At 38.1% G+C, this 16,277-nt stretch overlaps 1 protein-coding gene across 2 annotated transcripts in view; it reads right to left on the reverse strand.

Annotated features, from left to right (window-relative positions):
• The window catches only part of RGL1 (ral guanine nucleotide dissociation stimulator like 1), a 287,005-nt gene that overhangs the window by 184,184 nt on the left and 86,544 nt on the right, over positions 1-16,277 (reverse strand). For both annotated transcript variants that reach the window (XM_007989218.3, XM_007989217.3), the window contains exon 2: positions 5,529-5,692. In XM_007989218.3, the coding sequence (XP_007987409.1) occupies positions 5,529-5,660 (132 nt within the window). In that variant the 5' untranslated portion in view covers positions 5,661-5,692. The remainder of the gene's footprint in view (positions 1-5,528; positions 5,693-16,277) is intronic.

Raw genomic sequence — 16,277 nt, forward strand, 5'->3', positions numbered from 1 at the left:
CATTTTATGAGGCCAGCATCATCGTGATACCAAAACCTGGCAAAGACACAACAAAAAAAGAAAACTTCAGGCCAATATCCCTGGTGAACACCGATGCAAAAATCCTCAATACAATACCGGCAAACCGAATCCAGCAGCACCTCAAAAAGCTTATCCATCACAATCAGGTCGGCTTCATCCCTGGAATGCAAGGTTGGTTCAACATTTGCAAATCAATAAACATAGAGCTTTTGCACAGCAAAAGAAGCTATCATCAGAGTGAACAGGCAACCTACAGAATAGGAGAAAATTTTTGCAATCGATCCATCTGACAAAGGTTTAATATCCAGAATCTACAAGGAATCTAAACAAATTTACAAGGAAAAAACAAACAACCCCATCAAAAATTGAGCAAAGGATATGAACAGACACTTTTCAAAAGAAGACATTTACGCAGCCAACATACATGAAAAAAGAAGCTCATCATCACTGGTCATTGGAGAAATACAAATCAAAACCACAATGAGATACCATCTCACACCAGTTAGAATGGCCATCATTGAAAAGTCAGGAAACAACAGATGTGGAGAGGATGTGGAGAAATAGGAACGCTTTTATACCGTTGGTGGGAGTGTAAATTAGTTCAATCATTGTGGAAGACAGTGTGGTGATTCCTCAAGGATCTAGAACCAGAAATACCATTTGACTCAGCAATCCCATTACTGGGTATATACCCAAAGGATCATAAATCATTATACTATAAAGACACATGCACATATATTTTTATTGCAGCATTATTCACAATAGCAAAGACTTGGAACCAACCCAAATGCCCATCAATGATAGACTGGATAAAGAAAATGTGGCACATATACACCATGGAATACAATGCAGCCATAAAAAAAAAAGGATGAGTTTATGTCCTTTGCAGGGACATGGAGGAGGCCAGAAACCGTCATTCTCAGCAAACTAACACAGGAACAGAAAACCAAACACTGCATGTTCTCACTCATAAGTCAGAGTTGAACAATAAGAACACATGGACACAGGGAGGGATGGCGGGCAAGGGGAGGGATAGCATTAGGAGAAATACCTAATGTAGATGACAGGTTGATGGGTGCAGCTAACCACCATGGGACATATATATATATATAACAAACCTGCATGTTTTGTACATGTATCCCAGAACTTAAAGTACATAAAAAAAGAACATATAAGAAAACTAAAAAAAAAAAAAATACATGTATAGTATGTTCATATCAGCATTGTTCATAATGGCAAAAAACTATAAATAACTTAAATGTTCATCCATCCACTATGAATAATTAATCACAATATAACCACACAATGGTATATTGTACAATAGCGAAAATTAACGAAGTACTACTGTATATATTTTTGTGGCTGAATCTTAAAAATCTTATAAACATAATGTTGAGTAAAAGAAGTGAATCACCAAAGACACCATATATATAAATATATATGTGTTTATATATACATACATATGTAGGTGTATATATGTGTGTGTGTGTGTGTGTATAATTCAACAGTATTGTTTGAGGATACATGTATGCAGTAAAGACTTTTTAAAAAGCAAAAGGATGATTAAACACAAATTTCAGGAAGATGGGTACCTTTGCAGGGAAGGAAATCAAAGAGAGTATGTGAAGCAGTTCACATATAGACTAAACAAACTGTTTCTTAAGTTGGTTGTGGACTTACAAGTATTTGTTCTAATATTATACTCCATAACTTGCATGTGTATTATTTTGTAAGTATCAAATATTATAATGTTAAAAAATCAGCACTTAGCAAAAAAAATGAATTGAAGGAACTTCTTTAACCTTAGTTATCAAAATCCTACAGCAAAACAATGTGGGATAAAATATTGGTGAAACATTAAGGATGAAATATCAAAGCATAACCTTTAAAGTCAAAAAGAAGACAAGATAGTCATTGAATATAAAAATGTTGATACTCCCCAAATCAGTCAATCAATGTACTGAAATCCTAATCAAATTCCCAACAAGCTTCTGCTTAATTTTTCTTCATATTTGCAGAACTGAACAAGCTCATCCTAAATCCATATGGAAAATCTAAGTTCCAAAAACAGCCAAGATAATCTTGAAGATCAATAGTTCAGCAGAGAAACATTCCCTATTGGATACTCGGGGCTTTTTTTAGAGTTAGAATAGTTAAAGGAATATCATATCCACAGAGAGGATATCTATAGTAACATAATACATGAAAAATAGCATTATAAACTGAAGAAGTAATTGACATTCAAAAATGATACTAGATAATTAACTATCCATATGGAAAAAAACATCATATCCCTACTTCAGACTGTGAAATAAATACTAAGGAAATAAAAACAAGCATTTAGAACTTTTAGGAAAAAATATAGGAGAATATCTTTATCGTCATGAGGTCAGAAAGAATTTCTTAAAGCAGAAAAACACTAACCATAAGGAGAAAAGAAGACTGATAAATTTTACCAAATTAAAATTTGAAACAAAAATTTAGGAGTTGGAAAATATTGTTTTAGTGCATAAAATCTATAAAAAGATTGTATAGTAAACAATACATTAGTCTTCAGAAATCAACAAGGAAAGACAAATGACCCAATGAAAAGAAACAAGCAAAGGATAAGAACAGATAATTCACAGAAAACTAAATGGCCAATATCCATGTGAACAGATGCTCAACACCACAAGAATTCAGGGAAATTTGTGTTATGACAAGGTCCCATTTCAAAACAATCAGATTGGCCAATATTTAAAGGTCTGTCAATATCAGTAACAGGTGAGGATATAGAACAGGTGAACTTTCATATGCTGCTAACAGAGATACAAACTCATGGCCTCATTTCAGAGCTGATCTAGTAATATCTAGCAAAGCTAAAGGTATTCATACTTTACAACTCAGCATGCCACTTCTAGGTGTCTGTACTAGAAAAAACTCTGGCATATGTTCATGAGGAAAAATATATTATACTGCCAACTGTATTGAAAGAAAACTAAAAGTTAATCAACAAGAGAATGGATAAATTGACTATATTAATCAAAATAATGTAAACAACAGTTAAAGATGAATAAAGTGAAACTACATATGTCGGCATAGAAATAGAAACAAATAAACAAGCTGTAGAAATAGATGTATAGTACAAGGCTTATATAACATTTACAAGATATAAATCAATACTGTATATTGAACATATAGATCCACATGCATGTAGTATAAACACTGAAATATGCATAAAAATGATAAACACCAAATTCAGATTTATGACAGGGCCAGGACTGGAGTGAGACTAGCATCAAGCCTAGGGTGCAACATTTAAGGATGTACTCAATTTTGCGCAAGTATAGGGTATAAACCTAAGAGTGAGTGCTTCCTTAAGTTTTGTGCCCTCAGCACAACACTCATCTCATCTCATCTTGGACCTGTTAGGTGAGATACACAAAGACTTCATCTACCACCTGTGGAGTTTATTTCTTTAAAAAAATAAAAATAAAAAAGTCTGTTGTGCAAGTATATCCCTATAGAGAAGGTTTGTATTTGCTTCTGCTGGATTTTACATGTTCAAGACTAGTGTTAGGTTACTTTCTTGCATTGGAATTGTCATAATGTGTCAATATTAGGAATCTGAACTTCAAACACAAGTGTAGCAAGGAGTTGGTATAATAATTTCCCATGGAAGATTCCTCTATCTCTTCACAGAATAATCAAAAGAAAGGCATGCAACTAAACTTGGCAGTGAGCTCCTCTCTCCCACAGCTTTGCATCCTGAGCAGAATATGAGAACATGGAGGGGAGGGGACCAGTTTGGAATTTGTGCCAGGTTGGCACCCTGAGCAGTTTCTACTGACTTGGTTCCTGTCTTATTTCCAAGCCTAGCTCTCCAAACTTCTTACCAATTCTGTAAGCTTCTCAACATCCTCCAGCAATTTCTCATTCTCCTTAATTTAGTCAATTTCTTTTGCTTGGAACCAAAGAGCCATACCAATATACTGAGCCTCATGCTGTCAAACAAGGAATTTATATATTTCCACTTGTTATGATTCCATCCTTAGGAATCAACTTTCTTAGCATTATTTGATTTCCCATTCGGTTTGCCTACAAGGAGAATGTGTACTAAACAGTTTAACTTGAGTATTTCAGAAGATAAAACTCTTCTATTTGTCTTTATCAATTAAGGAATTGCCATTTTATTTTTACATATTAGTTGTATAAACTTAATTCATGTGAGTTTTCCCCAGAAATTTCTGTTGGATACATGAGAAAATAAAATTTCCAAGCATATAAGCTAAGGACCAGACCCTAGACAACTACCCAAGATAATGAATATCACCCAGGTAAGCCTCTCAGAAAATAGCTGCTGGTCTTTCTGGTAGCCAAAATACCATTGACAAAGTGTTGTCTGTTTTCCCTATTACATTTCTATACTACCTCAGTTGTTTTGAAGTTCTTGCTTTGGTACCTCTCTCTGAGATGCTCTTTCCCATGTATTAAAACCTCTAGCTTTTGGGGTTGGGCACAGTCAGTCACACCTGTAATCCCAGTGCTTTGGAAGGCAGAGGCAGGAGGATTGCTTGAGGCTAGGGCTTCAAGACCAGCCTGGGCAACATAGCGAAAGTCTCATCTCTACAAAAAATTTAAATATTATCCAGATATGGTGGTGTGTGGCCTGTAGTCCTAGTTATTTGGGAGCCTGAGACAGGAGGATCGTTTGAGCCCAGGAGTTCCAGGCAGCAGTAAGCTATGACTGTGCCACTGCACTCTAGCCTGGACAGAAGAGCGAGATCCTGTCTCTAAAAAACAAAAACATACAAAGCTCTAGCTTTCATTTTATTTGCTAAGCTGATAAGATGTGCAAAACCCAAGCTCAGGGAAGTTAGGCCTTTCCATGATCTGGTTAATAATTCCATTCTCTTTTCCAGTCTTCCTTTTATACCTCTTCATGCCTATATGGAAATGGTTTTCAATATCTTGCCATTATGTATGATTTTACCTCTAATGCATAATAAAAATAAAAGCTTTAATTTATAATTTCCATTGAAAGAATAAGAGCATCTCTCTCTCTCTCTCTCCCTGTCCCTCTATCTTTCTCTCTCTCACACACACACCACAAATATGCACACAAATATCAGCATTTTATATAAGTCAAAAGAAACTTCAACAACAATAGGTTTGAGAGAGGGAAGTCACAGAAGGGCAGCCTTGAGAAAGAATGTAGCTAACAGGATACCCGCAGCTACACTGCTGATATCTGAAGCTAAAGTGCATACTATATGTGTATGAGCCTTAGATCACCATTTTTTAAGTGCTGGCTTTCAGTGCAGCCTCCTTGGCCTGAATCACTGTGTAGTCATTAATGTGCAAAGGACATGCTCCTGCCTTACTTTTTCTCCAGTCATGGCTACGCCTATAGCACCTGAATAAAGATTTGCCAAGCTGACCTGTGGTGCTGGCTACACAAAGAATTATAGTCTCAGGTATGAACAAATCCAGTATTTCACCAACTGTGTCATTTAGAGTCATCTTACCTCCTCTGTCTTTAAAACTTCCCATATTCGAGCATGATCTTCCACCAGCCAGTGTCCCGTGCTTTCTACCTTGGTGGAAAGTTTGAATTTAGACACCTCCTGAGTAGGTTCTCCCACAGGTTTCACCTCCATCTTGAAAGAGGCAGGCAGGAGGCATTACGGATCTGTGTGGAAGAATAAAGTGTGATCCAGATTAAAACAATGAGTAACATTAAGAGAGACATGGAAGCAAATTATAGGCATCAACTTTTATGGCCACTTTTATATTCTAAATATTCATTATTGGTATCTTAATGCAGGCTTTGGGAGGTAAGAATACATTCTGATAATGGCAAACTGGTACAAATTTTAAAGCAAAGCAAAAGCCATCATCTGCCTGTTATACCTGCTTATCACTTGGCTTTGGCGCTCTCAGGGGGAGAGATGGAAATGGGTGGCTGTCAGGCAAACCTGAGTGATGTTTTCATATTTCCATGCCAAGTGCTCCATGTGGAAGAAGCACCGGCTATGATGTCAAGAATTTTACTCTTCAAACACCTATTATGTACTTGTGTATATGAGGCTCCATGCTAGGCATACACAAATAATTCAGTAGTTTACCTCTTAACCTTAAGAAGCTTAGAGCCTCAGGGCAGAAAGGTTGTAAACAAGTATTAACAATATGATGTATTACAACATAGTGTCTGAAATGCCACAATAATTGTGTTTCTAAACTGCAATGAAAGCAGAGGAAGATTCCTTTGATATTCACTGGCTGTGCACTTTCTTGGGCCTTGGTTTCACTAACAGTTACTGTAAGATATTATTTAAAAATTGATGCCAATCTTACAAGGTCTACCTCTTTGACATCTTTCCATTCGCCACTGGCTTGTTCAGAATCTCATCATATCTTGTCTGGCTCAGTCCCATACTATCATAAGAGTCTCCTTGCGTCCATTCAAGTCTCTTTGAGTCTATTCTTGGTGTAATTCTAAAAAGCAAAACTGTTACTGATGTTCCATCTACCTAAAAACTTTTCCTAAAGAATGAAACCCAAATTCCTTCATGCAGCATCCAAGGATCTTTACGTCTGACTTCCTCCACCTCCCTTCTCCCACCTCATGCATGCACTGCTACCTCCTCAGCCACTGTTTCAGCCATTTGAAAGTATCTATGGACCCCAGATACATATGGTGCCTATAGCCTTTGTTTGTGACACCTTCTCTCCAGTCCCCACCCCAAGAGAATACAGGCCTCCCTCTTTTGTTACTCTATGTACTCTAGACAAACTTCTATCATGTCACCTGTAACACCTTATTATATTTATTTGCTTTCAATTCTATTTCCCCCTTCTAGTCTTAAAAGCATCTTGAGACTAGAGATAGTATCATACACAGAGTAAGTACTAAATAAATGTTTTATGAATCATTAATTCAATCATTTAGTAAATCATGGCAATCCATTGAAAAGGAGGCAGCAGATCTTACATATTCAAGTTACAGATGTAAGAGTCAGGTTACCTCTTCCTTTTAACTTTTTTATTGACTTAGTGGGCTATAAGTTTTTCATAAAAAAGGGATAAGTCTAACATTAATCACACACTCCTAAGCAGCTTATAATGCAAGATAGAATTGCTCATTAGTTAACAACAGGCTGGTTTTCATGGAAATGTCTTCAAGGAATTATGTCTGCAAAACCCAGGTGTTAGGCTCACATAACCCACTACCCAAATAAAAGTAAGTGGAAATTGAAACCTATATGAGTGACAGGAGTGACAGGTCAGTGGATTTAAGAAAATCATCATCTGCAGAGAAGTTACTTCTCTGCTCCGGGGCTTCCCATGCTCCATCTAAGCCATGGAGAGTAAGCCCATCTGCTTGCAGAGAGCAATGATGAAGAAACTAATAACCAAAACCATCGTGAAGTACTTAGAAACACAGAGCACTTAATACCCTCCCACTAGGAACCAGGAAACAAAACCTACATAATTAATGAACAAAGTTCCTCTGAGTGGACACACTAATAAATGATGCTGACACACACATACAAGGAAATAAACAAAGCAGAGTCATGTAGAGATTTCAGTCCAAAAAAAGGAAATTAAAATAAACAGGCAAAATGGAAACAGGCCAGATTAGTAGGAAAGGAAATTCCATTATTGTTATTGGAGAAATACTGTAAACAACAACAAATAAATCAAAACGAAGTAGGAAAACTACATAAAATGGTTTTGGCTGTCTCCTTCGTATATTATGGAAACAAAACTGGATAAAATAGACAAAGTATGAAATCCCATGGGAACAATGGAACATCTGTAAGTGTAACGTGTTCCAGAGACCCCACAGCTTACTCTACTGTCTGCCCACAGCTGCTTTCTCATCTCCACAGTGTGGGTGAAAGTTGGCAAATTTTCAGTGTTGAAGACTGAACTCTACTGTGCACTGACTTCCCACAGATTGCTCCTCACCCTGTTTGGGAAGAAGATGTTATTGTGAGTTTTAAACCATTCCAAAGCACTCAGGAACTAAGGAGGGACTCAAGAGAGGCAGCCAGTTCTTACAAGGCTCTTCAAGCATTCTGAGATCCTCCACCCTATCTGAGACTGGAAGTCTTTTTCATTTATCCTCAGTGTATCTCTGCACTTATTAAAATGACCATGTGTAGAATATATCTTGAGCTTCCACTGCATACCAGCCACTGTGCTAGGCATTTTCCACATTATCTGTAATCCACACAATAAACCTGAGAGGTAGATATCACCATTTTACAACAATGAAAAAATGAGATTCAGAGAGGTGAAATGACTTTACTACACTGCTAGAAAGTTGCAGAGTTCCCAAGTTCATGCTGTCTCTCCTAGATCAGTTCAGAAAGCCTTCAGCTCCATCCTACTCTCCCATCACCGGTAGAATGCAACCTCCTTCTCATGCCCCTTCCTCCATAGACTAGAGCCAGAGTGTCTGTGTCTCAGCTCACTGGCACAATGGTGCCCCCTTGAGATATGGTCACATCTGATGAGTACATAGGTAAGGACAGCATAGAGGTAAGAAAACATCACAGGGAATGGATCATTCCTTTTCCTTTTTACTGACATCTCAACTTCTGACCAGGGTGAGCTCTATGAGTGTGTGACCTACGAAGTCACACAGAGCCCCATACTCAGAAGAGCTTCATGCTTTGTTTAATGCTTTTCTGTTGCTACCTTGAAATTCTTAATTTTTGAACAAGGGGCCTTCTATTTTCATTTTGCACTGAGTCCCACAAATAATATAGCCAGTCCTGCTGCCAACCTGTCTTTTCCTCTTCAAATCTAACATTTTATTCCATACTTTCTTTATTCTTTTCTTTTTTTTCTTTGAGACAGGGTCTTGTGCTATCACCCAGGCTGGAGTGCAGTGGTGCAATCTCGGCTCACTGCAACCTCTGACTCCCAGGTTCATGTGATTCTCCTGCCTCAGCTTCCCGAGTAACTGGGATTACAGATGCCTGCCACCACGCCCAGCTGATTTTTGTATTTTTAATAGAGATGAGAGTTTACCATGCTCGCTAGGCTGGTCTCGAACTCTTGGCCTCAAATTATCCACCTGCCTCAGCCTCCCACAGTGCTGGGATTACAGGCATGAGCCACCTCACCCAGCCTCCATACTGTCTTTAAACAATTCATGCATTATAGGTTTCCTACCTATTCCCTTCTAGCTCATTTTAGGAGCTAGAAGTCTATGTTACAGAGTCATCATTTATTTGTTAAAATTAAAATAGGAGGCACATGTAGACTTTCCACTACCTCTGATATATGGTGCATATTACAGTTGAACTACTGACTTCTTTCTTTTTTTTTTTTCTTGAGACGGAGTCTTCCTCTGTCACCCAGGCTGGAATGCAGTGGTATGATCTTAGCTCACTGCAACCTCTGCCTCCAGGGTTCAAGTGATTCTCATGCCTCAGCCTCCCAAGTAGCTGGGATTACAGGCATCTGCCACCACCTCCAGCTAATTTTTGTATTTTTTAGTAGAGATAGGATTTTGCCACGTTGGCCAGGCTGGTCTGGAACTCCTGACCTGAGGTGATCTGCCCGCCTCGGCCTCCCAAAGTGCTGGAATTACAGGCGTGAGCCACCGCACCCGGCCTGCCTTCTTTCTTAAAACACACAGTCAAGGGTTACAAGACAACCTCCAGGCAATACCATTAATATGGGCCCTTCAACAGAATCATCAGATAATATGAAATCACTGGAAACCTAAAAGGCAAAACTTTCTATTCTAGTTAAGAATTGGTCTAAAATATCATAAGCCTTATGGACTCTTTTGGAAATCAATTTTGAATAATTTTTAATTTAAAACACCTGATACCCAAAACAGAATTTTGTTTAAACCACTAGACAGTAAAATCAGCCTTAAGTTGGGAGTGGGGTGAAAAAAGGAACCTGTATGTATAGAATGGTAAATCTGATCAGAAAACATAAAAGCAAAATTTTTCTCAAAAATTAAAAAAGAAAATTGCTTGTGAATTTTTTTGTAATTATAAAAGGATTGTGATTGTACACTGCCTCTACCTTATGAAGCACAGAAATAAAATTAAAACAGGGAAGACCAGTGTGGTGGGATGGAAGAAACATGTGCTTGCTTGACACTGAGAAACAATCTGCAGATGAGAAAGCCATGGAAAGATTTTTTTTTTTTTTTTTTTTTTTTTTGTAGAGACAGAATCTCACTATGTTGCCCAGGCTGGTCTCACCCGGGCTCAAGTGATCCTCCTGCCTCAATCTCCCCAAAGTGCTAAGATTACAGGCATGAGTCACTGTGCCTAGTCTTCTTTTTAAAATATTTACTAACACTATGCTTATGCTATCTATAATATGTAATCATAACTTATTTCTTCTATTCCTTCCAAAATAATCATCGACTGGAGGTCATAACATTTTCCACGGTCATAACAAAGGGCGCAGCTGATGGCTTCATATACTAAGTGATCATTATGCACCAGAAGTAAATGAGCGGCTTCTCAGAGGCTAATCTTGAAAACTAAGTATTAAAATGACAATCTAAGAATACAATAATTTGCCTTTGCTAGTGTCTGTTCTTGCTATCAGATAAAAATTATCCATCACTTCCATGGATGCCCTTTTTTTGAAACATGGCTTTAAAAGAAAGTGCTAGGACACAACTCCACTCAAGTCTGTATTTATTAACCTCCATGCTGAACTTTGTTTGATAAATCAATTTGTAATTTATTGAATTTTACTTTCTTTCTTATAATAAATAGCATATGAGACATCCCTCATAAATCATTATCTTTTTTCTCCTCCCCCTCCTCTTTAAATATGTTTGGAAGGAAAAGGAAGTGTTTAAAATTCAGAAACTTACTGAAATGATTTGGTGCTTCTTATCTTTATCTATTAGGGTCATGCTTTTCTTCTTCCTTTGCAGACTCCATTATATGTGATAATAATAACATTTCTGCTTACTTCCCTTTTGCTTCTACCTAAAGAAATCTTTCAGTTTTTCAAGCTCAACTCAGATTTCTTCTAATCTTGAAAATGTCTGGCATTTACCCTGTTTCAGTCCCTTGCCATGATTATTTGTCTTTCTAGCATTTCTTTCCTCCTGCATTCTCTCTTCCTCATTCCTCTTCCTAATGAGCTGAGGTTCTGTCCAGATAAGATAGGTTTGTTTATCTTTATCTCCTACTATCTTCAACTCTTCCACCTAGAAGGCTATCAAGAGCAGTCTTTGCATTTTAGTTTTACTCAAAGGTTCAGAACTGCATAATGTAAAGTGCACTGAAATTCTAGTCACAAGACCTGAGTTAAAAACATGAAGCTACAGTTAATTCTCTGTAACCATTAAGCAAGCCATTTCACCTTTCTTAGCCTCAGTGTCCTCATCTTCAATATGAATAGGCTACAAGACTGCTGAGCCCTCTTACAGTTATAAAAATAAAGCATTCACCTCCCTCAAATGTAGAAAGCAAAACTAATGTGCATTGAATTGTTTTTCCAGAAGAACTGAAGGCTCCAAACCACTAAACAAAACAGTGAAAGGTGATTTTGGTGTTTCACTCACATATTGTACTTAGTCCCATATTATGCATTCACTACTCAAAAGTCAAACAAACAGCATGATATTAAAATAGCCCCTTTACATTCGTGTGTACAATATCAGAGCTTTGACTATCCAGAGATAACCCAAAACTCTCTGACATGTAGTCAATTGTAAGTGTGCCAAGGCTTTTTAAAGCTGGTATTTGGACACACTCACTCATCCTTAGCATCTAACTCCTGGTTTGATGGTAGACTTCTCTAACCATGATTGCTATTGTGATATCTACAAATTGCGGGATCCAAGAAGGTCTCAAGATACAACCTCCTAATTGTGGAGGGGGCATTATAGTGATCTCACTAGTCTATTTCTTCTGAGAACACAGAGAGAACCAGCTATCCAGAATCGAAGATTACCATATGAAAATGGAAACTGGGGCACAGATAGACATCAGAAGGGAAGGACTCCAGAAAGCCACAGCAGAGAGACAGATTCCTACTGCCCTGAGAAAGGAAGCCCATCAGATTATTTCATAGTAATACTAAACGTTGCTTGTGTTTGAACTAGAGGTATAAGTCAATGTACTAGGAGGTAAGAGAGCAACAGATTCCTATTATCTCTTCCTCTTTGGAATCTTAGCAGCATTTCAGGTCTATCTATATAAGGCAACTCAGTTATATCCTGAGTATTGCTTTCTTTGCTTTCCATAACTTACTCTGGTCTCCCCTGCTAGCCTGCCAGCTCTTTAAGAGCAAGATTAGACACATGTTTGTTACGCTGCTTCAAAGTTTTACAAAACTCCATCACCCTTTTAAAAAATAGATTTTTACTTTTTTATTAAAGAAAATTTACTGGAAGAAGGAATTCAGCATTCAACATGATAAGTATTTTGGAATAAATGTCAATCATTGGGCAACCATTTTCAAAGGAATTTTAATTATATAGTGTCTCCCTGAATGCTGAGCAAGGTTGCACAATACTGTCTGCGGAGTTAGAAGTGACTCTGGGAGCAACTGTCTCCTGTTAAATGTAGAAAATTAAAGAAGTGCAAGGCATTCCTGCTTTATTCCAGTTGATATTTTAAAACACTCGTCCAACTGGTCTTCACACCGCATACTTTCTCCTCCTTACTGATAGTATTTGGCAAAAGTTTTTAATAATAAAAAAAAAGAAAAATCCAGAGTGGGTTTGTACTACCCTGTGACCCTCCCTGGAGAAACGCTGCTCAGCAATCCCTGCTTTGCTCAACAATCCCTGCTCGGCACAGAGAGCCAACACAAGGAAAACAGTTGGGCTCCCTTCCTGGTCTCCATTCAGTGCAGCCGTCTGGTCACAAATCTGCAAAGACAGACGTCGGGGAGGGAGAGGATACCTAAACAGAACAGAACTGAGATCACAAAAAATACCCTTTAGCGTTCTAAGAGAGATAGAGGGAATTCCAGGGGACTGCCTTTTTTATGGCCTATATTTTTATTATGATAAAAAGTTCAGTAATTATGTTGCTGGAAAGCATGAAACGAGACAAAACTGTAAATCACATGACTGTCCCAGGCTCAAATGTTTCACAGTTCTGTAAACACCAGCTTTAACTGGGTGAATAAAGGCAAAATGCAAAAACCATTAGGAGAGCATCATCCAGTTCAATAGCCACAGGCTAATTTTTATCAAGTTGAAGGAAATTAAGCTGATTTAGGTCATAGCAATCCTTTAGGTCTCAACAATAACAGCAGCAACATTGACGACACGACCCCCTCCCCCACAGTGCATTCAATATTCACTACACCAGGTACTGGGCTAGCATATCACAAGCCTCAGTTTATCCTCAGAAGCTCAAATCAAGAGAGATTATGGAATAAGCCCTAGGGTTTCTCTCCGGTTATCCTGACCCAGAGCTGTGCCCTCACCACTCCACTCCACTGCTATCCTTTAACAGTCAGTGTTCCACGTACAAAACAACATCATGCAGATGTTCACAAATCTGAGCTCCTAGGAATCTGAGCTCTCGAAAGGATTCAGAAGTGGACTTCTCATGGGAGGAATGCGAAGATCTAGAAATGTTATATTCAGGGGAAAAAAAATCTATTGAGTTTACCAGTTAATACACAAAATCATTTTAACTAGCTTCCAAATAGACTAGCCCTTCCACATTTCAGGTTAAAGAGCAATCTGTTCTCAATCTTTTACTTCACCATAAACAGAAGTTGAATCTATTTAATTACAGTCACTTTACTAAGCCAGAGGAAAATGGAAGGTCCCAATGGGGAAAAACTCTTTCAAGAAAACACTTCTGGGAGAGCATGTAGAGTGAGCTGGCTCTGAGCCAATCCTGATCCCCTCTCACAGTCTCTAAGTAGCAAGGACACCATGATTTTCACATATACCGTATACTACCAAATATCATCCTCCTTCATTTGATCAGATAACACCTTATCCCATTACAGAAGACTCTTTGATTAGTGTCACATCATAATGATCTAGTTAGTGCTGAAGACCAAAACACCAGGTTGCTAGATTAACTAGGTGCAAGAAGCTTTATATACAGAGCAGCAATTTTATTCCCATCTAACTATGCTGTTTCTTCTCTGAATGGGAATAAATCCTCTGGAATGGGAATAAATCCTTGTAAGTGGTGCTAAGGACAAAGGAATTGGTCCAATACTCATCCAGCGGGGAGACGGCGGAAGCTATGTGCCTTGGTTAGAGGGAGTTATACTACTGGCTTAACATGCCAAACCTTTCACATGTGGGATCAAAGACTCAATAACCCACATGAACACATGAACACAGGGACAATGAAACCAAGGGGAAACCACTAGAGATGCTGCTTCCTGACACTGCCTTTTGCATAGATCTTGTGACTTTTCCCTGATGACCTGGTGCCCAAAAGTGAATACAAAGTCAAAGCCATATCTTACAGAATCCTAAAAAACCCTCCCAAAGACTTGAGCTTGACATAATATAGTGACATTTTTATCAGTAAATTCAGTAAAAAACTGTTGTGTTGGTCACGATCCATGTATACTAGAGAAGATACAATCCCTATTTTTAATGAGAGACCCATTTGTCCTTTAGCAAACCCTGTAAGGACACTCCAACATTAAAAAAAATTGTTTCCATGTTTTTTTCCTCTTACTCAGAGCTCTGTGAGGGTGTACTGTACCATATCCTGCATTCATAAATATGTATCAGAGGAGAAGCAGCTGTTGAATTTACCCTCGATAGTCCATTAAAGATGAAACCCTCGCATTATTTTAGAGTGAACCAAAAGGTTTTAAGCCTAAATGAAGCCTTTGGAAACCAAATTCTACTCTCAAATTTCAAACAAGTTTTCAAAACATGTTTGGAAACTGCTTTGCATAGCAACAGAGTCAGAGTATTTTCAACTCAGCCTATGGGAAGGACATTACTGGGATACATTCAATAGTTACTCAATTAGAACCTATTTTTTTCTTTAAAATTGCAAATATTCCTAGCAAAACCAAGCCTGGCTTTCTCATCAGGCCTTCACAATAGCACCAGCCGTTCATCACAGTCTTTCCAAGGGCTGCATTAAATGACTTGTGTACATCTGCAGGGCTTCTGTGTTTGATCCTAGATTATATTTTCACTAAGGTTAAGGGTTAGAGTTTTGACAGATGTGGCTGTGTTCTAATTGGCCCATTTTATCTGGCCCTTTTCCACACACATACAGTATTCGATAGCCAAGTTTGTGAGGTGCCTCAATTTCGATACTAACAAATGAGGGGTGGATGGAATGTAGGGCTTGAGCACTCAGTTGGGTGTCGGCTTTAGTTTCAGAGTCCATATGAAATCCATGCCAACATCTGTCTTGGGGGGAAAGAGGATCATTTCATTCTGTGTTGCCATTTCATTCCAACTGGGTTACAGTTTCTTTTCTCTTCCTTTTATTCTTCCCTCCTTAAACTTTTACAGGACTTTCCATTTTTTTCATTGCCACAGATTGACCTTGCTATTTCCAATAAACCAAAGTGTAAACTGAACTAAGATTGTGTCTTGCGTTCTGACACCTTAGTGCAATAGCTATCATGCAAATATAAGATTTAGCATTCCTGACTTTCTAGCTGGAGGGTTAATGGGCCATATAACAAGATGGCAAATTTGCAGGGGCATGCCGTGTAGTTTGGTTAAATCTCACCAAGCACCATGCTGTCACAGGAGGGAAGAAGTCCCTAACGTTTTATGTTTTACGTAGCTATCGCCTAATTATTTTATTGTGCCAAGTGTGTACGGGGCAGGGCAAAATAAAGATAAGTAAGTCTGTGTTCTCCACTAATTGGCCCTTGAGCTGAGAGTTCTTCATCTCAATTCCTGGGAAGTCTACAAACATATGAGAAGAAAGAGATACATTTCAAAATGACAGATTATACTTCAAAATGATAGGATAGGTGTTAGAAGAGAGAAATACACAAGTGAATTACACCAAGTGCTCTTTGAGGTAAGTATTAATTCCCCATCCAGATGAAACTGAAGCTCAGAGAAATTAAGTGAATTGCCCAAGGTCACAGAGCAGGGTCCAAATTTGAAAACAGATCTGTCTGACTCAGAACGAAGCTTTCATTTTCATTTTGTCATGGCCTTTCAAAATTTTCACAGAATTGTGGCCATGTTACTATTTAGCTTTCTAACTTTAATGCTTAAGGAGAAACACGAAACACGAACTCTCTGCAATAAGGTATCAGGGAAAGGCCAAGAGGGTTATCTGAAATTTGTG

This window comes from Chlorocebus sabaeus, chromosome 25, assembly GCF_047675955.1.
Source record: "Chlorocebus sabaeus isolate Y175 chromosome 25, mChlSab1.0.hap1, whole genome shotgun sequence".
Lineage (NCBI taxonomy): Eukaryota > Metazoa > Chordata > Mammalia > Primates > Cercopithecidae > Chlorocebus > Chlorocebus sabaeus.